Source organism: Cucurbita moschata, unplaced genomic scaffold, assembly GCF_002738365.1.
Source record: "Cucurbita moschata cultivar Rifu unplaced genomic scaffold, Cmos_1.0 Cmo_Scf00038, whole genome shotgun sequence".
In the NCBI taxonomy this organism is placed as follows: domain Eukaryota; kingdom Viridiplantae; phylum Streptophyta; class Magnoliopsida; order Cucurbitales; family Cucurbitaceae; genus Cucurbita; species Cucurbita moschata.
Window position 1 is genome coordinate 1,790,244 of NW_019268554.1, and position 26,873 is coordinate 1,817,116.

General features: G+C 37.1%; 6 protein-coding genes across 10 annotated transcripts in view; 1 reads left to right on the top strand and 5 right to left on the bottom strand.

Annotated features, from left to right (window-relative positions):
• Window positions 1-1,547, bottom strand: part of LOC111432453 (adenylosuccinate synthetase, chloroplastic-like) — a 4,192-nt gene extending 2,645 nt beyond the window's left edge. The window contains exons 1-2 of the mRNA XM_023069346.1: window positions 1,186-1,547; window positions 91-783 (exon numbers count right to left, since the gene is read on the bottom strand). Of these exons, the coding sequence (XP_022925114.1) occupies window positions 91-783; window positions 1,186-1,488 (996 nt within the window). The 5' untranslated portion in view covers window positions 1,489-1,547. The remainder of the gene's footprint in view (window positions 1-90; window positions 784-1,185) is intronic.
• Window positions 1,548-2,217: 670 nt separating this feature from the next.
• LOC111432454 (UDP-N-acetylglucosamine--dolichyl-phosphate N-acetylglucosaminephosphotransferase-like) lies at window positions 2,218-7,656 on the bottom strand. The gene is made up of 11 exons (XM_023069347.1): window positions 7,217-7,656; window positions 6,204-6,291; window positions 5,946-6,037; window positions 5,703-5,821; window positions 4,569-4,684; window positions 4,365-4,492; window positions 4,204-4,290; window positions 2,997-3,057; window positions 2,871-2,911; window positions 2,665-2,785; window positions 2,218-2,569 (listed from the first exon to the last, which is right to left on the bottom strand). Exons 1-11 carry the CDS (start codon window positions 7,576-7,578, stop codon window positions 2,510-2,512), a joined length of 1,275 nt encoding a protein of 424 aa, XP_022925115.1. The 5' UTR covers window positions 7,579-7,656; the 3' UTR covers window positions 2,218-2,509.
• A 638-nt stretch (window positions 7,657-8,294) lies between these two features.
• Window positions 8,295-15,679, bottom strand: LOC111432350 (microcephalin). Of its 3 annotated transcripts, none has more exons than XM_023069194.1 (13): window positions 15,571-15,679; window positions 15,290-15,343; window positions 15,116-15,207; window positions 14,239-14,336; window positions 14,003-14,054; window positions 13,386-13,478; window positions 13,124-13,234; window positions 12,634-12,973; window positions 11,536-11,981; window positions 10,823-10,932; window positions 9,865-9,923; window positions 9,566-9,753; window positions 8,295-8,751 (listed from the first exon to the last, which is right to left on the bottom strand). In XM_023069194.1, the coding sequence occupies exons 1-13, from the start codon at window positions 15,614-15,616 to the stop codon at window positions 8,563-8,565; spliced, it is 1,878 nt and encodes a 625-aa protein (XP_022924962.1). In that variant the 5' UTR covers window positions 15,617-15,679; the 3' UTR covers window positions 8,295-8,562. The 3 variants fall into 3 exon arrangements, with proteins under 3 accessions (XP_022924962.1, XP_022924961.1, XP_022924960.1); XM_023069193.1 differs by having other exon boundaries at window positions 11,536-11,993; XM_023069192.1 differs by having other exon boundaries at window positions 11,536-12,035.
• Window positions 15,680-16,512: 833 nt separating this feature from the next.
• On the bottom strand, window positions 16,513-17,806 carry LOC111432489 (probable F-box protein At5g04010). The gene is made up of 2 exons (XM_023069400.1): window positions 17,305-17,806; window positions 16,513-17,114 (listed from the first exon to the last, which is right to left on the bottom strand). The coding sequence occupies exons 1-2, from the start codon at window positions 17,693-17,695 to the stop codon at window positions 16,660-16,662; spliced, it is 846 nt and encodes a 281-aa protein (XP_022925168.1). The 5' UTR covers window positions 17,696-17,806; the 3' UTR covers window positions 16,513-16,659.
• Window positions 17,807-18,787: 981 nt separating this feature from the next.
• LOC111432493 (protein EARLY RESPONSIVE TO DEHYDRATION 15-like) lies at window positions 18,788-19,400 on the bottom strand. The gene has a single exon (XM_023069405.1). It carries the CDS (start codon window positions 19,360-19,362, stop codon window positions 19,045-19,047), a length of 318 nt encoding a protein of 105 aa, XP_022925173.1. The 5' UTR covers window positions 19,363-19,400; the 3' UTR covers window positions 18,788-19,044.
• A 1,646-nt stretch (window positions 19,401-21,046) lies between these two features.
• Window positions 21,047-26,873, top strand: part of LOC111432480 (N-acetylglucosaminyl-phosphatidylinositol biosynthetic protein gpi1) — a 6,770-nt gene continuing 943 nt past the window's right edge. Inside the window, exons 1-9 of one of the 3 annotated variants that reach the window (XM_023069382.1) lie at window positions 21,047-21,303; window positions 21,874-22,099; window positions 22,848-23,243; window positions 23,339-23,479; window positions 23,557-23,657; window positions 23,799-24,020; window positions 24,137-24,631; window positions 25,668-26,098; window positions 26,544-26,637. In XM_023069382.1, coding sequence (XP_022925150.1) covers window positions 21,932-22,099; window positions 22,848-23,243; window positions 23,339-23,479; window positions 23,557-23,657; window positions 23,799-24,020; window positions 24,137-24,631; window positions 25,668-26,098; window positions 26,544-26,637 — 2,048 coding nt within the window. In that variant the 5' untranslated portion in view covers window positions 21,047-21,303; window positions 21,874-21,931. Of the gene's footprint in view, window positions 21,304-21,873; window positions 22,100-22,847; window positions 23,244-23,338; window positions 23,480-23,556; window positions 23,658-23,798; window positions 24,021-24,136; window positions 24,632-25,667; window positions 26,099-26,356; window positions 26,510-26,543; window positions 26,638-26,873 lie in introns of those variants that run through there. The other 2 variants (XM_023069383.1, XM_023069384.1) reach the window with 2 other exon arrangements.

Below are 26,873 nucleotides of genomic sequence, written 5' to 3' on the forward strand. Positions count from 1 at the left end.
CTTGAATATCATTAAAGCAGAAAAAAAAAAAAAAAAAAAAACACTAGGCATATACAAAAATGTCGTGAAAAGTTTAGTAGAAAAACTCACCACTCCAATAAGATCACCCACAACTTTTGGAGCAATCCCAAGACCAGTGCAAATTCCACCTGCTGAAGGACTAGAGGATGTTACAAAAGGATATGTCCCAAAGTCAATGTCAAGCATAGTTGCTTGACCGCCTTCAACCAAAATCTTCTTATTCGAAGAGATGGCTTCATTAATGAAATGCACGGTGTCAGTGATAAATGGTTCCAATCTCTCAGCATATCTTTTATACTTCTCAACTTCTTCCTTCAAAACTTCAGGGGTATAGTTAAAATCTTTGAATCTCGAAGCAGCGTCCGAGAGTAGAAGGTCCATAGTTTGAGGAAGGGTGTCCAAGTGCCTCAAATCTCCCACTCTAACGCCATTCCTAATCACTTTACTAGAGTAACAAGGTCCAATTCCTCTCCTGGTTGTTCCAATGAAAGATTTAGCTAGCTCAGCTTCTCTTAGCCCATCCACCTCCTGATGGAAATCAAACAACAGATGGGCCCGATCAGAAACCAAGATCCTCCCCTTGCACGAGACTCCACTTGCTTCTAAACGATCAATTTCTTCAAAGAAACCAGGCACGTGCACCACGACTCCATTTCCAATAACACATGTAGTATTTTCATTAAGGATCCCAGAAGGGATGAGATGAAGAGCAAACTTCTTTCCTTCTGCATTATATATTGTGTGCCCAGCATTAGCCCCACCCTACAAATCAGTTTGATCTTTCAGAAACCTAAAGTAGCATTCACATCAGGGTATCACATAAAAACACGACAATGGACGCTGGACAATCTATCACCAAAAGCCCTCTTTTGCTGTCACCATTACAAATAGAGCAACACAAGATTAAAGATGATGCTTATATGCTTTAAAAACAAAGAGAAAGCTAAGAAATGGAGACGAAAAGGTCAAACTAAAGAAACAGAGAGGCTGAAATTTGAAACAGGAGAAAACAAGGCTGACAGGCAATAGAAACTAACAAGTCAATCAATAAATCCAAATGCAAAAGCAGAAGCAAAAGAAAAAAGATAAAAATCTAAGCCCCAAAACCCTCCAAAGAAAAGAAAACAAAAAAAATAAATAAAAGCAATCAAATCTAGAGAGTACCTGACAGCGAGCGACAATTTCAAAGTGCGGAGCCAGGATGTCAACGAGTTTACCTTTACCTTCATCACCCCACTGGCAGCCCAGCACTCCAGAAACTTGACTGAGTTCCCCAATTCGCTTCAGTCCGTCCTTCTTTGCCGACTCCGGCACACTCACAGACGAACTAACCGCCGCCGCGGGGTTAGCAGAGCAGCATACAAAGAGCGCTGGATGGCGTCTAGAGACGAGTCTCCGGCATGTCGGCGATGCGGATTTAGTGGCGGGGAAAAAAGTGGGCTCGAAAGCAAGGGAAGAGATGTTCATGATGAAGAAGAGAGGGTTTGACGAGGGTTTAGAGAAGCAACTTGGAGAATTTGTATGAAATGGCGAGTAGGTTGCATTAGAGTGGGAAGGCGCGTGGATTCAAACTCCTTAATTTTCACATTAAATTCTTAATTTAGCTCTCATTTTCATCGTTCATAGTTTCTTCCAACTATATTGCGGACATTTTCTCACTAATTTTTTATTTTAAATGAGCTCTCATGTTGTGTCTATATCTTCGTGGAACCATACTCGGTGAACGTAAATTATTGCTGTTCAAGGACTCGAGAACTTAACCCGCTCGAACTATCCAACCCAAACCATAAAGTTTGGATTGGGTTATATTTTTTTGGTTTGGGTTGGGTCGTCAAATGAACCCGAACAACCAAAAAATAAGGTTAAAACTCAACCCTACTTTACCCTCCTATTAAGATTATTATAAAAATTAAGAATATTTGACATTAGTAACTAATACCAATAATGCGTTGTAACTTGTAAATGTTCGTAAATGTTCGATATTTGAGCTTCATGAGATTTAAGTTATCGATAACATGCATGATAGATAAATAGATTTTAAAAAAAAATTAAAAAAACAACGACCCAACCCAACTTAAAAATAGAGGGTTAGGCTAAGTTAGGTTGTGAACTCTATTCAAGTTGTCGGAGTTGCTCGGGCACCCGTTCAACCAACTCAGCATGGAGCTTCCAATGTTGATGTGATGCAACCAAAGATAAACAAAATTCTAAGCTAAACCAAGCCATTTTTCCCCTTTCTCTCAAGTCAAAATACAGTACGTGTTAGTCATAAACCATTTGCAGAACAGCATTTCATTTTCTGGTCTGCCTATCAGAAAAACAAAATGGTTCATCACTAAAACCTTTTCCTGAATACATCTCAAACTACTCGAAAAATCGTCGAAACTCTTCCATTGTGCATCAGCACTTCGACTCGGTTCTAGCTGAGTAAACCGGAACCGCCCATGATTCTAACAAGCTTCAAACCCAAGATTGTATTGCTGCTGCATCACTTGTACCATCCAGCAAGCAAATACCTCAGCAAGAAACAGAAGCAGCAGAAAACGCCCTGCTCGACGACACGATCGTTAGAAGATTAGACAGAACAAAACATAACGAAGCGTTTGACTAGACTCTGTTTGCTAAATATGGTTTAATCTTCACCTGGAAAACAAGAAGGTAGGTGCAGAGTGTTTTCTCTGTTTTTCTCCCAAATATTCGCAAGAAAAAGTTGACAAGTGTTCCATCATTTGTTCCAGTCAGTAGTCCAGTTTGAGGATCAAACCTGAGGGCAAGAAGATAATAAGAACACTAAATTATGAAGGAGGATGTCTTTTTTTAGAAGAACAGCGAGATAGGATAACGAATACCGAGGTAACCGATGACGTGGACATGCAATAAATCCGAATAACTGCAAACACAAACATATCGCACGTTAACGATGAACTTATACAGATAAGTCTTACACAGACACAGACAGATAGAGAGGATCAAACCTGGGGGAGTGAGAGAAGGAAGTTAAGGACTTGAGGGAAAAAGAAGATCAGAAGAGTTTCACTGCAGCAATGAAAACCGTAACCATGAGTTTGATCCTCTTAAATAGGATCCGTTTGTTTAGTACTTTGTTTCATTTTTCTCCATAAAAGCTCGGTTTCTTAAAAAACGATAAGAACTAATGCAAATCGAGCCCGATTAACGCCAATACTTGAACGTATGGCATGACAGGATTTCTTTGCATAACTGCCAAATCCTTGAAACAGTATCGTCGAACAAATGTTGTTCGATTGAGGAGGTTTTTCACGTGGATATGATTGAAGCATGAAATAGGTACACAACATTTCAGTTGTTTAGGCTTGACTGTTACAAATGATATCAGAGCCAGACACATTGGTAGAGTCATACCAAAACCATCTTCTTTGGCTGATTGGATAGAAAGAAACGATAGAATTTGAAGAGATAAATGAAAATTGGCATAGTTCTAGAGAGGGTTGCAGCACATCTGTGAGATCCCACGTCGATTGGAGAAGGGAACGAAACATTCCTTATAAGAGTGTGGAAACCTCTCCCTAGTAGACACGTTTTAAAACCGTGAGGCTGACGGCGATACGGCGATACATAATGGGCCAAAGCGGACAATATCTACTAGTTGTGAGCTTGGGCTATTACAAAGGGTATCAGAGCTAGACACCGGACAGTGTGTCAGCGAGGACGCTAGGTCCCAAGGGGGTGGATTGTGAGATCCCACATTGGTTGAAGAGAGGGACGAAACATTCCTTATAAGGATGTGGAAACCTCTTCCTAGTAGACGCGTCCATGAGGCTAACAATGATACGTAACGGGCCAAAACAGACAATCTCTACTAGAGGTAGGCTTGGGCTGTTATAAATGATATTAGAGCCAGACACCGGGTGGTGCAGCAGCGAGGACGCTAGGCCCCAAGAGGGTGAATTGTGAGATCCCACATCGGTTGGAGAGAGGAAAACCTCACCCTAGTAGACGCGTAGACGCGTTTTAAAACCTCGCCCTAGGGTGAATTGTGAGATCCCACATCGGTTGTGAAAACCTCACCCTAGTAGACGCGTTTTAAAACCATGAGGCTAACGACAATACGTAACAGGCCAAAGTGATCACTTCCTCTCGAGTAACACTACAAAGTACACACCTAAAATGTGAAAAGATTAAAACTTAGAATAAAGTACACACCTAAAATGGCCTAAAATCCCAACCACAGCCATAGTCATCCCAGCAAAGTATGTGTAGGTATCTCCAACAAAGACCGATGAAGGGTACCTAAATCAAGCAAGCCATCAGAAAGCAAAAACTGGTACAACCACAAATTTTGTACAGCATGATATATCTATTACCAATTGTAAGCAAGCAAGCCCAACGATGTGGCTAATAGGGGTTGAACAAGATAAATAGAAAACGTGTGCGCCTGCTTGTACTCGAGATCCGTCGATGCTCCAATTTGCATGATGTTGTGAATCAAGATCTGGAAAATTGGTAAGACATGTCATGCTGAAGAAAAGAAAATTGGATCACGTCACTGCAGCTTGTTCAATACTTACAGCAAATGCAATGACAACCGTTTGCCCAACTTCCAAGCCATTTAAACCAGCATGAATGTTAATGGAGTTTGTACAGAACACTGCCAACAGTCCCATATAAAGTTTATATATCCATCCTGTGAATCACAAATTAGTAGAAATTAATAAATAATTGTGAGAAAATGCATAAATAATATTCATGAGCATCTTCATGAGCTCATGGAGTCCATCTCTAGCATAAATTATCTATTGACATCGTATTTTTTTTATGATATCGTACATACTGTTAATGGCTTGATAGCTACCTTTTTCATTTTTGGATGTCATGGTAGTCTACTAGGTTCTTAGGGGCGTCTATGTAACCGCCTAAGCCCACCGCTAGCAAATATTGTTCTCTTTGGGCTTTCCTTTTCGGGCTTTCCCTCAAGGTTTTTAAAACGCGTCTGCTAGGGAGAGGCTTCCACACCCTGATAAAGAATGTTTCGTTCCCCTCCCTAATCGATGTGGGATCTCACAATCCACACCCTGATAAAGAATGTTTCGTTCCCCTCCCTAATCGATGTGGGATCTCACAATCCACACCCTGATAAAGAATGTTTCGTTCCCCTCCCTAATCGATGTGGGATCTCACAATCCACCCCCCTTCAAGACCCAACGTCTTCGTTGGCACTCATTCCCTTCTCTAATCGATGTGGGACCCCCAATCCACCCCCCTTCTAGCCTCCTCGCTCCCACATCACCTCGTGTCTGGCGCTAATACCATTTGTAACAGCCCAAGCCCATCGCTAGTAGATATTGTCCTCTTTAAGCTTTACCTTTCGAGTTTCCCCTCAAGGTTTTTAAAATGCGTCTGCTAGGAAGAGGTTTCCACACCCTTATAAAGAAGGTTTTGTTCTCCTCCCCAACTGATATGAGATCTCGCAGTCTACGCGGTATAAATTTCTTCTCTCATTTCCAAGACGTTCAAAACAACTCCTTAGGGCTAATCCATTCTTTGGGTACACATAGGTCGAGACCTCTAAGAACCTCTACTATACGATGCCATATTCATGAGCTCTCCAAGCCATTAACAGTATGTACGATGTCATTGCTAAATACGATGTCATATTCATGAGCTCACGGATCCCACCTCTACTAATGCATAAATAATCTTACCAAGATCTAAAACATCCATTCCAAGGTATGGAATCAAAGGCTTTGGGATTATAATAGTCGTGTGTCCAGCATAAGCCATCAACAAAGGAAGAGCAGCAAAGGATGGCAATAGCAGTTTCCTGCTCTTTACAACAAATAAAAGAAGCCATTTCATTTAGAACAACAACAGCAGCATCATGCTAGAGGATCATTCTTAGAAATGAAAAGAAAACTTAAGAGAGAAACTGAGTAGAAAATACTCACACTCTCCAGGGGACATCAAGAACGTCATCTACAAATCCAAGCAATGTCATAAAGCAAATAGATGCCAAAGCTGCATTGTACTCAACAAGCCACTGCATTTGTCACGTTATTAACAATTTAATCTTTGAAAAACATATATAATCCACGGCCACGAAACAGAAAAAGTTAGCGTCCCAGCAACAATGACACGATGAGCATTTTTTTAATAGGCTAATCCAACTTCAAATGGTGAAATTTTTTATAAGCTAGGTTGCTCACATTTGAATCTGATTTGAAGTTGAAGTACTGAAACACGATTGCCACGACCAAGAAGGAAATCCCGACAACAATTCCCAACGACTCAGGCCTGCAAAACATGTTCAAGTATCAGAAAGTGCACCGAATGGTATGTTCAGTTCAAAACACATCATGTGTTGATAACGTATTCTTTATAGAAGTAAATATCCAAAAGCACAAAAGAAAATCAGCTTTTTTTGTTCTATCCTCGTTTATTTATTTTATTTTATTTATAAGAAACTGAGCTTCGGTTGAGAAATATGAAAGGATACACAAGGACATACGAAAGGACAAACTGCACAAGAAGATCCCAAACCTAAAAAACGGCCTCCGAACCAAACGAATAACCCCTAATTAATACGTTCCCAAAGAACGTCCCGAGACTGATCGACCCCTTTGAAGATCCTACTATTTCTTTCAAGCCAAACACACCTACAAAAGACCAAGCCTGCCAAAGAGATTTCTCTTTATCCTTAAAAGGAGGGAACACCACAAACTCCTCCATCACGGCACTACAATCTCGATTACGAACAAAAGAAACCCGATAGGAGTCCGAAAACTGACCCCAAATCAATTGTACAAACTGATAGCTATAGAACAAATGATCAATATCCTCCCATGCTCCTGTGCACAAGATGCACCATTGAGGACCCAAAATTAGTAACCAAATAAAACTACATTCACAAGAGACAATGAACCAATTCAAAGATCTGATGAAGCTAATAACCATACCGACGTTTTAGAGCAATAATAATTAGATTGTCCATCAAATGGCTTGTTTTCTTGATCTTAAGCTCAATTTAGTCTACTTGACCCATAAGAATCCCCGTAACCTAATTTAAACTAAAAATACACGCCAGATTCACAGCATTGATCAAAAATCAAAACGAGAACCCACCCAGAGAGTTAATCAGTCTGAATAACATATCTAGCAAACAAAAACAAAATCATGTACAGAAAATGGCTAAATCAATGATAGTTTTGAAATCACTTACACTTTGACAGCGCCTTGAGGGGTACCCCGTTTGTTGATATCATAGCCAAACAAATTACGCCTAATAACGTATCTGGAAGCCACAGGAATCATCCGCAGAGTGACAAAGAAGCCAGCGAGACTGAGTCCGGCATTGATGAGAATCGATCTTCTAATCTCTTGGTCGATCTTGTAGCGATAGAAGATAAGGTAGAGATATGGAACAGAGAAGAACAGCGCGAGCTTGAAGATGAAACCTGCTTTTGGTGGCGCAATGGGCGGATCATCAGTTGTTACGGATTTGGCTTGATGGGTTTTGTCAATTTCTTTCGGAGAAGGTTCATTTACTGATGGGTTTGCAGAAGCTCTCTTGCGAGCAGTCATGGCGAATGGTTGTGAGTCTCTGTGCTTTGTCTTCGACTGCAAAATGCAAATCTAAGTTCTTGTTCTTCTGGGTTTTCTCGTTTCTCATTTTTGTCTATTGATTCTGTGTCATTGGACCAATCAAATGGCGACAAGTGATCAAGCTTACCCACTGGGTGTTCGCCATGTGGCGTGTGTCCAAATTTGTATGGTCGACCCATTTAGAATGGGTTTGTTTTCGAAGTTTGAATCTTCATTACCAATTGTCTTAATGATGGAGGTGGAGTGTTGCGTAAAAGCCAAGAATAATAATAAATAAATGTAATTACTTCGATAACATAATTAAATTATATATTTTTAACTCAAAAATGAAAAAAAGAATTGATCCTGCTATAATATATAGAAATTTTAAACAGCATAAATATGTAATTATAAAACTGATAGAAATTTGAACTGAATTAAAATTGATATTATTGCACTTACTCTTGCTCTCTTTTATGTGCGGTATATTGGACTTTATGCTTAAAACTTAAATTTTAGAATTGAAGAACGGAAAGTTAAAAACGAATATGCTAGGAAGAAGTCCGGGAGTAAAAAGGAATGTATAGGAATATATATGCAAAAGGTAAAAATATTTATTTATTATAAAAAGAAATATTTCTGTTTACTAAAAATGTCAAGTCAACTTTTCCTTAGCTAATTGACTTTAAAAAAAATTTAAAAAAAAAAAAAGACAATAAAGACTAAAATGATACCAAATTCAAACTTTAGAACCAAATATAAGAATAAGAAGCTTACATGTGCCGTAAGCTGAAGAGATCCCACGAAACATCAGCAATCTTCTTTCCATAAAATTATTCTTTACATACTAATGAACCTATATATATATATAAAAAGATGGAACAACAAAAGAATTGTCTAACTACCAAATCAGAGTGAGTGAGAAAGAGTAATTTACAAGGGCGAAATGGGTTGGAGACCAAAACTGAAAGCCAACCTTCATGCTTATAGGGACTCGGCAAACTGGGGGGCCTCCATATCTAGTTCTTGTCTCATCACACAGCTCATCAGCCACTCACTGTTGAATGTCCATATGCCTTCTTTTATAGCCATTAACGCTTCCTCCACGTCTTCCTCGCACGCTACAAATATCGTTTCCGATACTCTACTAACTTTACCCAGCCCATTAATAACCTGAATTTTCAAGCACAAAAGATTCACCAAATAAGAAAAAGATGTGAGGTCAACCGAATCCTACATAAAAAGATTTCAATCTTATTTTGACCCCTAAACTTCAAATCGTTCCATTCTGGTCCATGAGCTCTAAAGGATATTCTATTTTGGTCTCTAACAATGTTCCATTTAGTCCAACATAGTTATTAAAATAAAATGTTTATTTTAGTCAGAACTTCAGTAAATTGATAGTGACTTCAAGCATGTATATTTATGTATTAACATAACATATATCCAAATCACAAGTGTAGGAGATGAGTGTTGGATAGACAATATTAAATGACAAAATATTATATGAAAAGACCAGACCAAAATGATATCTATGAATTCGAATATATATTTTAAACATAGGCAAAATGAAATTTAAACATATCAAGAACAAAGACAAGCCACACAATGAATCCTTGCCACTAGAAAACTATCCTGCATCATCTAAAACACGGATATATTTGTACACTGATACACAAAAAGGAACTCCAGATTTCGATCGAGAGAGAAGATCAAGAATTTCAACAAACTAGGTAAATAAAGAAACAAAGATGAATATATGATCCTAGTATGCCTCCTCATAACGTATAATTTTTATATAACATGCTCAATTCCTAGAATCAAAATAAGCATAGATGTCGGCAGGTTTTGAGAACTTCAAATGAGCACTACATTTACACAGGAGGCTAACTATATTATAGTTGTTGAATTCGTAATACAGTGAATCAAACATGCTACATTGAACTTTGTTTACGAGGTAAAAATTGTACAAAAACAGAGAACTTACATTTCCACCGGCTGACTTGACTATCACGGAAAGAGTCTTCGGTGGTGGTTGAGCGTGAGATGATATGCAAACATCATACCCTTCAAATAAAGCTCCAGGACGAGCTTTTGCTCTGAGAACTGCAGTTTTTAGGCTGGCTCTATATTTGGATGTGTAGTCGTCATCATTTAGTACGTATGGAAACTCGTCTGTAGATCAAAGAGTTACTAGATTAAAAAAATTATGTAATATGAAACACGTAAGAGGTAAGAGGTAGAAAATATATGACGCTCGAATACTAGTAGGTTATTCTAACTCACCTACAAATCTGCCTTCCCGATAGCTTTCTTTTAACCAACTAGGGGAGACAATCCAGGCTCTGCGCAATTGCAATGAACTTTTAATTTTAGTTACAACAGTAATATTCATGAGCAAGAGCACAATGACACGCTTGAAGACACATGATAATACATATGCTCGAAAGTCATGGAACTAAGAAACAAAGTTAGAACACTAGCTTGAAGAAGTAAAATTAGTACAAAAGCACAAAATCTTTAGAAACCAAGAAATGCTATTACGATCAAATTAAGAATATTATTAGAATATTAAGTATATAAGTAATTAGCTAGGAAAGTCTTATGATGATGTGCTATAAATAGAGTGGATAGGAAAGAATGAGAGCAGGCATTGGTTTAGTTGGCTTAGGCTTGAGTGAGAGTGAGAGTGAGAGTATTCAATAAAGGAAAGGACTAAATAGCTTGAAATAACTTGAAATATCTTGTAGTTCTTTTAGCTTCCAAATTTCAATACTATTTCCATTGTTTATGTCCATGAAAAACACATCATTCACTATCAACTTTCAAAACTAGAAGTGTTTGACATTTCTCGTGCCTACCATTTCAGTAAAATGAGATACCACTAGCCATCACCATAGGAAAAAATTCACACGTAGATGCAACAAGTGGAGAATTTAAAACACCAAACAGACCGTAAAAGGGAAAGAAAAAGCATAATACAGTCCAACATAAGAATTAATTTTGACGCTTTACAAATAAATAGGGATTAGAATAAGAAACTATTCCCTGATAAATTTTGAAGGTTCACAAGAATTTGCAGCCAAAGCAGAGTATAGGGCAATGGAAGAATAACAGCAAAGGTCACATGTGCATGGAATTGCTAACTTTGACACAAATGAGATGTTAATTGGTATTCGAAGGTCAAAATTTACGATCATGAAACTACTAAAGAAGTATGTTTGTCTAAGGTTGCAAGACTAACCCCGAACAGAGAGCAGTGCAGAAATTGAGAGTTTTCCGGACTTTTCCTGTTATGACATGGGTGCTTGTACTCCCATCAGATGTAAGAGAGCCACCAAGTTCCTCAATCACCTGAATCAGAAAACAACTGAACATTAGCAAAGTAAAAATTTGGAATAAAAAAAAGTTCTAGATCAGTATTTAAAAAATATATACAGCTAATGCCATATAAAATAGATACAGAAACATAATAAAACATACAGGTGAACATGTGTCCCGAGGACAAATATTCATAATTCAGACAATGATATCAAAATATGTTGCAATACGTTAACATTATGGTTAGTCTCAAGCTTCATTTGTCCAGTCTAGGTGGGGATATTAATTGATGTTCTAAAAAAATAAAATTCAACTTCCACAGGTCATTTGCTTGCATAGGATGCCATAACTAAAAAGTTAAAACACTTGCACCAGCTGTCTAATCAAGCAAAATGACTGGGTATGTAAACTAGTAGAAGCCAAATATGCCTCTTAAGGACTAAATGGATAGATTCAATGACTAGGTATGGGACCTCTTAGCAGAAGTTCATGAGGGGAAACACGTGGTAGAAAATAAATACTTGAGACAATATAGAGAATACTGAGGATATAAAACTTCAAAACATCAATTGAAAAGTTTCAGAAAAGGAACATGAATGATGAACGTTCAAGAAAGTTTATAAAATGGTATCATACCTTCACGAGCTGAGTTTTCTTAGCTTCATCAGCAATATTCATCAACATTATTCTAAATGATTTTCCTCGCGTGTGAAGTCCTTTGCAAACGAGGTCCTCTGATGCAACTTTAACGCTTCCAAATTCTTCACAGAAATTTTGTGTATATTTACTGGTTGAAAGATTTTTAGGAGGAAGACTAGCCAAAATCTCATGCTTTGAATTGGCTAATGAGCATGCTTGAGAGCAGGTATCAGATCCATTACTTTCAGGAACAAAACTTCTGTTAGAGTCTGGATGGGAATGTTGCAGATGGACTCCTTTTACTTTCTTCGACTTCAGTGAAGAAAGTGATGCTTCCCAACCTCTCTTTGCTCTCTGGGTAGAACAGGAACATTGTATCTCATCTAAATTACCAATATTCTTCGTCAATTCTGCAATACTAGCTGTCTTGCTGTTCTCTACTTCTGCAAAAGAAACTGGACCATTGCAATCAGGCACTACGTCCTGGTTCTGAGAATCTGTTAGCAACAAACCAGGTTTTAGCCACCGTGACTACCAAAGGAAGGAAGGAAGAAAGAAAGAAAGAAAGAAAGGGGAAAAAAGCTTTAAAACGAAGAAGACAATCAGGTAGTGGACAAAAAATCAGACAAATCTTAATTGATTGAGATAGATTCAGCCCAATCTGCTTAATGTCGTTTCCCCAAGATAGACACTTTTATATGTAGACCTCCAATAGGTTTAAATAATAGCTGAATTAAAGAGGCACTTCTCGCCATTCTCTAGCACCTTCATTATTCTTTTTTTTTAAAAAAAACACTGAACTTCCAAGCAAACCTGCATACATACATTTCAACTAATCTTGCAAACCCTATTACATTTGGTTGTCAAAGACACTCGTAATATATTAAATCTAAGTTGATGACCACAAAGACTTGAGCCTATTTTCTCTAAGCCTTTTATTATTTACATTGGCATCTTCAGGCTTACAACTTATTATGTCATGTCAAGACTCATTCATGAACAAAATTGTTTAAATCAACCATTATGAGGCACTTTAATATATGAAAAGTAACTTTCATGTACTATCCTACAGAACAAAACCTAAGTTATGCATACCATGAATCTTGTTTTCTCCTCCAAGGTGCACCAAAGATGCAAACTCTTCAGGTTGGAAAGTCAAATTCTCAATGGTCTGCTGGTCAATTGCATTTGAAACCTTGCAACCTTGACTGGCGACACTAGTTCGTTTGGCAAATTCATACGATGTAGGGACATCAGGCTTTAATAGAGTACATGACTTTGGCCTGTCTGCCGAACACGTTGAACTTCCCTGGTAAATGTGTGAAACCATGAGGGTAGAACCACCCGGAAAGCATAAAGCTCTACGAATGTCAGCTCTAACAGGTATTCTACGAGCTTTTCCCTTGGTGTCCACTTCTGCTATGGACAAAAAACCCTGCATTCACTTCAAATATTAGGCATTTTCCATATCCCATATAAACTAATATGCTTTTTCAGAAGATATGTAAAAATTGTGTGATGCAAAATTTTATCAACAGAACAAATCCACACCATGTTTATAGCAGATGTGTTCGATCACTATTACCTGTTTGGACCAAAAACCTTCAGATTCCTTGTCTCCCCAACAGAATATTGTGCGGATCCCAACACTTTGAAGTCTTTTTCTAAGTTCCATGTATAGTATGCGACAAAAACCCTGAAAGAGGCTAGTACAAAAAATGTAAGTTCCGAATCTCCAAAGGATCCAATAGCAAAAGGAATTACTTTCCATTAATGATATTCAAAACTAAATAAAGTTAGAACCCTCCACCCCTGAGGTGAGGGGAGGTAGAGGGAGCGAAAGAGACCTTGTGTTGGTAAGCTGAACTGACAGCAGCAAGAGGAATCTCAGCATATTGCGTGTCAGCAGGAACTATTTGGTAGGTAATTGCAGCTATGATCTGTACAAAAAGAAATATACTGGAATTAGAAATCCTTAAAAAAATAAATAATAAATAACATATAAAATCCATTATTCTTTAACTAGAAACAATTCATTCAGATATGTCATGTCAGCACATGAGATTTTAAAACTCAACCATGTATGCAGAAAGCATCAAAGATTTACCTTTTCAAACTCCATTGGCTCAAGAAAGAAAACATGTCTACCAATGAGATGTACAACAAGAAGATACAAATTTGAATATAAATGGTGACTAGTACATTCTGAACTTCAATGGTGTATTAATAACAAGAAAAAACAAGGGCCAAGGACATAAGAATCGATGCACAGCAAGCAAAAAAAAAATGTATGAATTCTTTACATACACAAGGTCAAGACACAGTTTTAAAAAATGGATCCATAAAAAACGCGCCCACGCAGGATTTTTGGAAATTGACTATTGAATATTGATATAATTGATATGACGATGATAATCATCCTGACAAAACTTGGAGTAACAACAGTAAATGTGTTCAAGCTTACCGTTCCTGAATCAGTCTCAGATGTGGATTTCAACAGCAATGTACAATATTTCCTGCAGGAAGGAGAGGTGATTGTCAAAAACTTAAATAGTACAGCACTGCATCTAAGCATCATCAAAATAATTTTAGATTGCGAAGATTAGCTTTAATGGATGCAAAATACATATAAATCATCATTGATTACAAGTCATAATCATGCAATCAAAACTAGGAAAGAGTAAGGAAAAAATTCTGTACCCATTAGATACACATTTCTCCATAAAAGTTGATTGCTTTCCAGTATTTGCAGCATAGACCATTGCGGGCAGTTCCCTTTTGTATAATAATAATACTGCCTAAAAAACCAACATTAACAAGTTTAGAAGTGACCAACAAAAGACTAATTAACTGTGTACCAGGATATAAATCAGAAGTACCAAACCAAATAATATTAATTAGCTTTGGAGATGAAATGTAAATCTGCTAACAATATAATTCTTTGAATAAGTTGCAACTCTTGGTAAAAAAGTGAAAATATAAGGATAGAAATATTGAAAGTTTCAAAAGTACAATCTGAAAGCTGCCTAACTACACACTTAACTAGGACTTATTTTGATCAAGGCTAATTGGACTTTCTTTTGATCAAGGCCAATTGGAATGTCTTTTCTTCCCTACATCTACAGTATTCTTTTGGGGATTCAATTTCTGTTTCTTAACTAAACATGAAGAGGAAAGCAACGTTGTCAAATGGTAAATAATGAATCTATAATTGCAGCAAGCCAGAAGAGAATTATGTCTAGTGCTCCAAGCTTTCGTTGAAATTTTAGGACGAAGCAAAGTGGGGGGTTTCCAATAGAATCCCTATAATTTGGTTATGTTTTATTTCGTTCACCTCATAAAGTAAAACTACTCTTTTAAAGATTTAAACTCAGATTTTATCAAACGTTAAAAATTACACTTCTTTATTTGACATGCTGAACAGCCTGAACTCTAATTAAACAAAAAATACCACAACGCTTGAGTTAACAGAACTTCAGCAAAGTACTGCGGTATAATCTTTACTTTAATTAGTAGTTGTAACAAAACAGCAGCCAATGAAGAACAGCAACACCAAAAGATAGGCACAGATATGTACCTGAAGATGAGATTTGCTATCACTATCAAAATCATTCGGATTAACGAGCACAAACGAATACTCCCCCTGAGAGTGACATTTCTCTCCCATCCCTAAGCAAAGCCAAAATTAGAAACAAATAAATCACGTCTATAAAGTCGGAATCCATACAGTTCAAGCATTAATTCTTATTACCTGTTTCATCGCATTCTGGGGGACTAGCATCAACAACATGCCCCTCTTTCCCCACTAGCACAAATCAACGAACAAAAAAATAAAATCACAAACTAAAAAACCAGCATGAGAAACAATAACTTCATCTGAATTATCATAATCCTAATCCGAAAACGATAATCATAGTTAAGTAGATCCAAACTGAATCAGATTTTTCCACAGCGGCAAAACGAGAAACGAAAGAATAAGCCACGAAATCATTCCGAGTATCCACAGAGGATGAAGAAGGCGTAGAAGCTTACCGATTGGGGTTCGAGAGCGGCGTGCGGGTCTCTGCGTTCGCGCCATTGTTGCGGGTTGTCGCTTAGCTCCTGTGGAAGTGTTGGAGAGGAGTAATTTATTTCATTTGGGCGGGAAGAAGGATACGTTCGTAAATAAAATAAATGAGCGGCGGCAAATTATTAGTATCAAGTTAACCTCCATACGTGGTAAATTTCGTGGGAGACTTTTACCGCGCAAACTTAATCCAATTCAACTATTTTTTGTTTTGATTATTTATTTTTAATAAAAATAAAATATTTGATATATAAAATAACTTTTTCCATAATTGATGAAAAATAAAATCAGGGAGTTAAATAAAATTAATATATATTATATATATATAATTAAATTGCAAGTAGAAATAATAGATTGATTCTCTCTCAAATTACCGTCCATCCAACTTGTCTGTATCACATGTCAGATGTCCTGATCATATTTGTCTATAATGTATTGTCTGTCGTGCTATGTATTGTTTGTATCACATGTTAAATGTCCTAATCATACTTGTCTTTGTCTGTCTCTATAATGTATTATCTGTATCACATGTCTGGATCATATTTGTATTCAGATGTCTTGATCATATGTGTGACGACTTCTATAATGTATTGTCTGTATCAGATCATATGTGTGACGACTTACCATTTCATGGTCACTTCACAGAAATCATATCTACCTCCACTGTAACTAAAATATCTGAAAATGCAACTAATCGTCAATTCTTCGTACCTAAATATCTGAAAACGCAACTAATCGTCAATTATTCGTACCTGAATTATATGTTATATTAAACCATGATATTTCTTTCATTTCTTACAAAAATAGGACGTTATTTTCTTTATTCTCGCTTACGTTTTCTAAAACATCTCTGGCAAATATAACTCGAGACTCGAACATACACAAACCTCGTCCGCGACGCCCAAATTTCTCACGGTTGATTTATTCCCTGTGTTGACACAAGTGTTGCAAAAAAAAATATCATACAATGCCGACTCGGGTAGACCCTCTACTAGGGTATGAATCTAACCCAACCCAAGTTAGCAAAATCACCCTCCCACATTTAACTAATTCTTCTAAGGATTGAACAAAAAATGCTGCAAATACATCAACCCATCGTCCAAACTCACATATCTCCAACTCAGTACACTCATCATTCCCACACTCACGCTTTCAATCCTAACCTTATCATTCTTTCCACCCTCCCCATTTTTACACACCCCCAGTTTCAGATCCGCCACTATGCCGCCGCTCACCTCCTTCGGGCAGCACCCCGCCGCCGGCAGCTCCTCCGAGAACCACCCGTCCGCTCTCGGCGCCATTCCCACTCTTCCTCCACATTCAATCATTGTGAACACCGCCCTCCATCCTTCCAGCACCACGTTCCACACCACCTCCACCTCCTCTCCAGCTCCGATCACCACCACCTCGTCGCCGTTGCTGACATTTATGTCGAATTTGAACAGCCTGTTTCGGTCCACCGCTAGCTCGCCGCCGTGCTTCACGACGGTGAACATGGGTTCGGGCACATCTACAAAATTTCATAAGGGTTGATTTCGATACTCCATTTGGTTTTATAAACGGTCAAATTTGATTTAAAACATAAATTTAGCTTTAGATTCCATTCCATTTAAACGAACATCAATGAAAATTAGACTTTCATCCCGACCTCTATTTCTCATACTTAATAATTCAAAGTTTAAGTTCAGAGAAATTATTACCCTTTTCTTCCTTCTTGGTTCCGCCACTGACAATACAACCGTTAGCTTTGTCGGTGCCGGAGACGCTGATGACGAAGACGAGGTCGGAGAGGGAGAGGATGGGTTTTGAGGGAGCGGGGCGGCGACGAGCTGCAGCGGTGTGGCCGAGGCCAAAGAGGCGGCGGAAGGACACGGGAGGTGACGTGGTGGCGGAGGAGGCGGCGAGGTTAGTGAGAGAAGGGAATTTGGCACTAAAAATTGGCTCCCAGAGATTGTTGGAGGCCATGGAAATGGACCAGGATTTGCAGACGCAGGAGGCGGTGGCGAGTGTTCTGGGGTCGAGGCGTTCGGCGACGAGAAGCAGCACCTCCCACGGCGGCGGGGATGGAGGAGGTTGAAGAGATTGCGCCATGAAGAGCGAAGGAGGAGAATGGATGTCGGTTTGATGAGGATTCGACTAATTTGATTATTTATAGAGTGGAGAGATTTGATTGGTGCAACGTGGAAGTCAAGGGTGCTATTGCATGGAGTCCTTTTGCCACGTCATACAGAATGTTTGGGTGGGAGGGAATCTCGTGTTATTAGATTTGGTGTATTTTTTTTCTTTTTAACATTTAATTTCTCTTATTTTTAAATTTTCAGTCCTCAATTTCCAATTTTTTTTTAATTATTATTATTTAAAATTAAATTACTCTTCAAACTTTGAAAACATGATTTATGTTTATTTATTATGTAAAATTTGAAAGATTAATAAGAAGAAGAAAATGGAAGTCAATGGTTCTTTTATTTCAAATACATTTTAATTTTTTTTCGGTCTTATTTTTTAGGTATTTTTATTAAAAATTCCAAACAAATAACTGCATGCGTGGTATGGGTCAGAGTCATATCAATTAAACTCTTAAATTATCGTAACCAAAACATTTTATATATTTTGTTTGAAAGTGATGTATAAAGTTATAATCATATATTTAAACTCTTAAAGTTGTTTATCCATCCTTTCTCGATTGGTTGACTTGACTTCTATTAAAATAATGGTTGACTTCTAATATTAAAACAATTTAAACTTCAATTAAAAATTGTCACAAAACTATATGATTTGGAGTTAAGAATGATTGTCATAGGCAAGTAAATACAAGATTTAAAGCAACGAATTCACAAAACATTGAGTCAACGCAAAATTGGGTTCGAGTTCAGAAAATTAACCCACCCATCCCAACTCCTATAATTCATGTTGGGTGGGTTTGGAATGTCGGGTTCAATGTACACCCGAGTTCAAAATGTCAAGGTTCAATGTATACCTCTCGAAGTGATTTAACAAATTTATAGTGGGGCCCTTCTAGTTTCCATTTTTAAAATTTATCTCTACAAATAGCCCTTGAACAACTCCAAAATTGAAAGGGACTCCTCAACTTCATTCATATTTTCTCTAAAGGAACAAATTTTGCTTGACCCATTAGTCTCAATGTGTCCTTTTTTCTTCCTTAAATATAATAATATAGAAAAGTAGACAACGAAGACTCATCGGTCTCATTTAAAAGCTATTTCCTTTATTTTTACACTGTTTTTGGGGGACGCATAAAGTAAGATGCACAATGAAGAACAAGTGGGCGTTGCAGCAACTTTGCTTTATACACAAGTCACTTTGAACAGAAGATTTTAAAAAGAAAAAGAAAAAACTGCAGATTTGTTCTTGTGCTTATATCAACATGTTAAACCTGAAAATCCAAGCAAGCTGATCATCAAGGAAGTTCTTGGGTCACCTTAAGGAAGTTCTTGGGTCCCTTCATTGAGAGAAGCTTGAATAAACTCCTCGAATTCAGCTTCCATGGTGCGGAGGTCTTCGTTGCCTTCAAGATCTAACGCCTGTGGCAGGAATTCAGCAATGTCATAATCGTCCTCGCCATCCAAGGAGAAGTCGCTCTCTTCTTGGTGTTGGCTCAGCCAGTAGTCATGGTACCATGTCGAGGTTGTGACCAGTTGCCACCATTGCGGGGAGAAATCCTCCACCTGGTAGGCGGCCGGGATGAAAAGCGGAGCGTTCGGGTTTAGCTTTGATCTTTCTTCGGATGCTAGAGACATTGTTTTGTAATGAAATTCTACGATTGCTGTTTACGGACCTTCAGAACCACAAACAAAATCAGCCAAACATTTAAAATCCAACAAACCAGGCAAATGTGTAAAGCTAGGGAGAACGTTTTCGTTCTTTGTTCTTCGAATTCGCTAAAATTGACCTGGCCAAGTCATGAACAAATCTGATCCAGTTATCTAGATCAATCAAATCAAAATATCACAAAACATGCAAAAAAGAAATCCTCGTTCGCTACGATTACATCAGATCGCAAAGAAATCAACGCACAAAAACAGATAAATCGAAATCACACAGATCGCAGATCAAGAAATCAAAGAAACGCAACCGGATCTAAAGCAAAACCTAAGAGCGCAGATCAAACCAAAATTTCCCTCTCGTTTCGTTCTCCCAGGCATTCTGCAGATCAAAACGGAAAAAGAAAAACAGAAAAGGATACGAAATATTTACCAGATCAACGAGAGAAAGGGGAATTCTGGATTGACCGAGTTGGAATTTGGGAAAAACAGTGAGAAATTTCGAAGTCTTATCCGTAGAGACCGACGGATTTCAACGAAGCCTTAAGGTTACCGAAAGAGAAGCCGAGAGGGCTTTTTTATAGGTGGAGAAAAAGAATCTTTCATTTATTTATTTATTTATCTTTCTATTTAAATCTGGCGCGTGAATTTGATTAAAGCGCGTCGTCGGTGTTGTTCCTTGACTTTGACGGATTGTTATCAGCGAGGAATCGGAACATGCCACGTTCGAAATTTGTCTGGTAATGACCGTACCTGAATGTCATGGCTTATATTTGTTTCAAATTTACTATTTTGCCCTTTTTTAAAAATTATATTGTGTGGGTGGAAAAGAAAAAACGTGGAGATTTACAGTTACTTATTTATGGTGGAATTGCATCGTTTTTTAACGGTACCATTCACTCTCCCTCTAGTAACTTTCATTTATTATCTCTTTATTTTTTATTTTTAACTATCTTTTTAATCTTGGTTCGACTCTTGATTTCACTTCATTTATTTACCCTACCTTTACTCGAGCGCCACAATATTTATATAATTTATTCTCTTAAATGTACAAATGTCTCGAGAGCTATACAGCTTGTACTTAAACACTCTTATTAAATATTGAATCGGTCTTTGGTCAGTTGATTTTTTTGGTGGTCGGAAAGAATTTGTATTGATTTTTTTTAATATAAATATAGTGAATAATAATTATTCTAAAAGTTGCAAAAAAATTAATTATACACTGACGGAAGGTGCATGGTTGTTATCCAACAATGTCCCCGCAACTTCCAAGCAGGCATATAGGATTTTTCTATTATATTTTTATTGGAAAAAGAATAGTAAATTTATTGGACCCACGTGTGTTATATTTTAGTTTACAATTATTGTAATTCTCTAAATTTATTTTCATCATAAAATAAATAATAAATAAATATTTATTATTATTATTATTATTATTTACCTGAAATTTGTGGTTATTATAGTAATTTGAATATTATTAGGGTAACATTTATTTTATATTGCTGGTAGAGAAAGGGATGATATTAATATATTTTTAGGTTAAATTAATAAAAATATTCGTAATTTTTTAAAATTTCAAAAATACCCCTTCAATTTTTTAAAAATTTGAAAATATTTTACGGTTTTAAAAAATACATGAAAAAATGAAAAAGCACTTTTGCTCTATCCCATTTCCTATCGGCATCTTCATCTTCTCTCGCAGTTCTCCTCCTTGTACTCTCAGATCCATCGGCGTCCCCGCCAAATCTGACCGTCTCTTGGCCGCAGCCGGCCTTCCGTTTTTATCTTTTCGGTCAGCGGCGGCAGCCGGTGGCCTTGCTCGTTAAGCCCTCTCTTCACGCAGACCTTCACAGCTGGTTGCAAGCGTCGGGGATATCAATTGTAGATATGGTGGTTCCTCCCTCTCACCGCGTGCAGGTATTGCTTGATTTCGAAATAGTTTCATCGATTTCAAACAATTCTGAAATCGAATTACGAGGACCTGGCATTTTAGCTTACAGCTCATGTTTTGTTTCTCCGAACCAGTTTTTGCAATCATCATTGCTTGAATTATGTGTCCTTGATATGCTGCCTGAAACCATGGATAGAGTTCGATTGCATCGTTGTGTTTCTTTTTTATATTATTGCGTGAAGCGTTTTTTTTTTTCTAGGAAGATTTGTTCTGGATGGAAATGGTGATTGCAATATCGTGGATGAAATCTCTTTACTACATTTTTCTCAATATGCACCTGAACTTAATCTCCACTAATCTTGCGGGACAAGCACTTAACTCCACAACTAGCATTTAGTTGTTGCAAAACTCTTAAGATTTTAGTAGCTTCATAGGTGGCCACCGTCCAAAGTTCCTTTTACTCATTATACTTTCTATCATGTGCTACAATTAACGATCATTAGGTCAATCCTACTGATTTGAATTTACTTCATACATTATAAGGGTAGCTATTTAATTTTGTAACTTATACGGGCACTACTAATTTTGATGTGCAGATTGTTGTAGTGTGGGAATACGTGATGGTACAGAGGATATAATAATTGTGAGGTGAAAATGAAGGGGAAGTTTAGACTATGGTGGCCCAAGCAGCATTCACCATGTGAACTGTCGTCTTTTTGTCTGTTGTTTGGTTGGTTTGTACCTTCTTCGGATTCCCTTGACGTTGTAGTGGCATTCACTTGTAGTGATGATTCACTGTCTCAACTCCAAGGCGACCTCGAGGTATAACGTTCTTCTTCTACACTGTTGATATAAGCTTTGTGCCATTTGTGCAGTTCATGTAATGAGAAATCTTATCAATTCATCATGATTTTGTAGAGTGGAATTGAAGTATCTAAATTTATTCATGATGATGTATGTGAGCGAATTATTAATAATGCTCATGTGAGGCAGTTGAGATATGGAAAGGAACAATTGAACTATAGAAATAAGGATGGAGAATTGGCGGTTATTTGACCAATATTCATCTTTTAGTTGCTTACATGTAGACAAGGGTGGAGCCCAACACGTTCATTAGGAGGGCAAAATTTTACATTCTACCTTTATAATCTAAGACAAACTATGGGGGAAATTGCTCTCCTTCCTTCCTTCCTTCCTTCTTCGCCTCTCCCTCCATATTGATTATTTCTTTATCTCCAATCAACTTGGATGCATAGTTATGACATAAGTTAATGATGAACATACTAAGTAGCTGGACGTAATAAAGAAAAATTGTAATCGAGCACGTGGGGTGTTCAGGCCATATTTCACAAGAATTCATTGCTTTTCTTTTTGAAGGAATCAACTAGGTCATAGTCATGCAATTACTATAGGAGCTAATCTCTTCTGAGACTTACAAGCATGGTTCATTATTATTTGGACCGCTCACTAATATTTTTTGTCATTTCATTTCTTATTATGGGAATACATTTTTAACCTTTATTTTATTCCCAAAGAAAAGTCAAATGAATATATTATTATCGTCTTCCAGGAAGTCATCTGTAATACAAACAGGACCATGCCTGCAATTTTGCGTGATAAGTCAGTGTTTTCTCTACTTGGTCAGTCTGCTCCAAAAGGTTGTAATGGAATTTCTTCAAGCGACAGAATTGATGTATTGAATGGAGAAGAAGGTTCTTGTTGTCACCATGAATGCTGGATGAATAGAGACGGTAATGTCACAGGCAGCTGTAGTAGATCCACCGCTCAATGCCATTATTTAGGTGGGTTGTCAGAGCAATGTAGGCGAGTCTATAGTAGGAGCAGTAATTTGGTGTTCTTGATATTTGATTCTGATAAGAAGCATGGAAACTCAGAACTATTTTGGATTCCTAAATTGGACTACCTTTGTTGGAATGGGCAGAAAGTGTCTAATTGTGATGTCCACGTATGTAAGTCATGATTAATCAAGGTTTCTTTTGATCTGTACCAAATCTTTTAACTGTTAAATCTTGGTTAACTGTCTGGTTTGAAATTATGTAGGTCGTATTCTATGATCCTCCTGTATATAACCACCATTATTTCTCTTTGCAACCTTCCAATTCATACGAGCAAGAAAATTCATCTTTCAAGAAACCAAAATGGGTTGATGAACTTCAGCAAAAGGGATCAAGTTTTGACTTGGTAATGGAAAATTTAAGGATTCCCGTTTTCAGGCTAGCAGAATAGTAGTTTCTTATATGCCTATTTACCATGTACAGGATACAGTCATTTTGGCTATCAATTGTGCGGCAGCTGCTAAAAGACCACTTGAAAGTCACTTGCATGCTAAAAGCTCTCTTCAGTTTTCCATCGTTGACAGGTATTTCTCTTTTGGCTTTGATTCTGGAAACTGAACTCTATAAATATTTACCTTTTTATTTATTTATTTATTTTGAACAAGAAACCAAATTCTATCAATATTTACTTGAATCGTTTGATGTTCAGCACTTTCTCTTTGCAGGTGTTATTCATTCATGTGGAGTCTTCTGGCTGTGTCTATTGCTTCACTTTCTACTCTCTTCTACATGACTTTTCAGCTTTCTTATAAACTTCATAGTCTTGGACTACAATTATGGACGTCTGATGTAGTCTCAAAAATTTTCATGACCTCATACAATAATGCCCATATTCGGTGTTGTCAAATTTTGTATTGGCCAATTATACTTCAAGAGTGCGGCGTGGGGTAAGAAATTCTATTTGGATGTCTTTCCTGGCTCTATTAATTTTCTTTGTTGTGGGGTTTTCATTTTCATAAACAATGAACTGTTTTTTCTTTTCATCTTCTACTTGTTTCGGAAGGTTCCTATCAAATGTTGAATATGAGGAGAAAGTTGCTTTACAGAGGCATTCAATGTGGTCAAGCATAGCTGCTGATATTTTCCTGGGAAATGTGGTTGGTGTGGCATTGTTATGTTATGCAGATTCTACTTGTTCATTGATTGTTAACCTTGCTAGGGATGTCACAAATAACATATTGCGTACGGGTTGTGTGTGGTTGATGGGAGTCCCTGCAGGTTTCAAGTTAAACATAGAATTGACTGGAGTTCTTGGCATTGTATCTCTCAATGCAATCCAAATTTGGTCTACGGTTTGGTTCTTTTTTAGTTTTATATTTATTTATGTTGTTAAAGCGCTTGCTATATTGGGGATTCTTTTCGGAGGGACATTGCCTGCTGCATTTACCTCAGATCTGATCTCAGTTGCAAGTTGCCATGTGTCAACTCTTCATTGGTTTTTCTCCCTCATATATTCATCACAGATTCAAGCATTAGCAGCTTTATGGCGCCTTTTTAGGTAACTCCTTTTTGAGACCCATTCTAATTGGGCATAGCCGTTCTGTTTATCATGAAATTGTAGCTAGTTATAATTTAAACTGACACAAGTTTATTACATTACAAGCATGATGGGATGATACGTAGTATGGCCTAAAATCAGTATACTCTTACATATATGTTTAGAGTAGCTTAAAAAACTTCTATGCCTTGGTTTGATAGTCTTGATAGTTGTCTCTTCTGTGTTCTTCTGGAGAAGGGTGATGGCTGGGGTGGTGTAGCCTACCACAATAATATCAGAAAGCTCTTTTGACGCTTGAAACTATCTGAATGGAGATTCTTTAGATATTTGCATGCAGGCTTTCAATTGTTTGCTGGTTTTTGAAAGTTATGGCAGTGCGTTTGAAACTAGGAATTCGAAGCCATTCGGCTCATCCCCATGCTTTTTGCAGGTGTTTTTAGTGGAGCCTTGAATTAAATTTTCGTAGATGATTTCTTATCAATTACAGGGATGCTTGACACAGATTCAAACTTTTCCCATAAATATATACTTTTTTTTTGTAAGTATTGGGAGAAGCCGAAGGCATTTGATTGGAGAAAAGGAGAAACTGATGAACTCTCAAAAGAGCCTTGAATTAAAATTTTCAAAAGATGCTTTCTTATCGATTCTGACAGAGTTTCAAACTTTTCCCATAAATACATATTTTTTGAATTGGGAGAAGCGGATTGCATTTGAAAAGGAGAAAAGGAGAAGTTGGTGGAGAGTTTGAAGTTTCAAAAGAGTGTAATATTAGTAAGCGACTTGAAAAACCTTCACCTCTAAAAAGCGTCCTTTCTTCAATGCCCAGACATCTGAGTGAGAATATAGTGAGGTGTGACTTAGAATGGGGTGTAAGGAAGATAATGCCTTAATCACTGATGGGAATAAGTATGTGCGATCCAATCTCTAAGTACATCTTATTCTTTTTTCTTCCTTAACTAATACATTATTGAATATCAGTTTCAGACTTGTTGAATTTTCTTGTTGTTGTTCTTAATGTATCTGAATCTCTTTGCAGGGGTCAAAAACAGAATCCTCTTCGGAAGAGAATAGATAGTTATGACTACATTGTGAAGCAACATGTTGTTGGATCGCTAATTTTTACACCACTATTACTTCTTTTACCCACGACTTCCGTCTTCTATGTCTTCTTTACCATTCTGAATTCATCTATCAGCTTCATCAAATTGCTAATTGAAGTTATAATTTCCGCTATTCATGCTACACCCTATGCCAAAATTTACCTTTGGTTGGTGAAGCGGAAAAGATTTCCATCTGGGATATGGTTTGAAATCATTTCTTGTCACATTAATTCCACGGGTTGTCCAGACAAAAACTTCTCTGAAAACGTCGATTTACCAACTAAGATCTTGGAGCGGAGCGAGGAGGTGGTTGTGGGAAGATCTTCAGTTTTGGTTTCATGCCTTCACAGCAACTTAATGGGCATAGGTCAGTTCTCTATCATAAACTGGACTTTTTGTCGATCTTAAAAGATGAGAAACATAGGCAGGCTGATTTTTTAACTGCGTGCATAGGATAAAAAGATCCTCTCAATATAACTATTTATGGATATCTATTTGTACTTATTTCAGAGTAAATTCTGCTAGTGTGAACATTGTATGGTTATTTTTATCCCTATAAATATAGTTTATAATGAAAGAAAACTATATTTAAGTCCTTGAATTTTAAAAAGTTTTGACTATATAGCCTTTAGCCTGTCAACAACTATCAGAACAAGTAGTTGCCACATCAAGTTATGGCAAAGGGCTACTTTGAAACAATAAAGAGGTTATGTGATGAATAAGAAAGACTAAATTGAAATACCATAGGCAATGATTACAAAATATGTTCCATTCTTTTATTTGATAATTATTTTGTGGTACTGTAATGTTAGGAGAGCTGGTCCTGCCACACTACAGAAATATTTTCTCTGGCTTCTCCCAGTCGGTACTGGCTTCTACTTTTCACGGAGTCCTGACAGGAACAAGGTAAAGAAACTGCTTATATTCATTGTGTTACACATCTTACTCCAACCCAGGTTTAAAATGCTGATAGAAATTTCAAAATCTCATAAAATCGACAAAGTTTCGATTTTATGGAAATGTTGATGGAGATATTGATAAAATGGCGATGTGAATAGATATTATACTAAGATTTTAACAACAAAAAAAAAAAAAAAAAAAAAAAAAAAAAAAAAAAAAAAAAAAAAAAAAAAAAAAAAAAA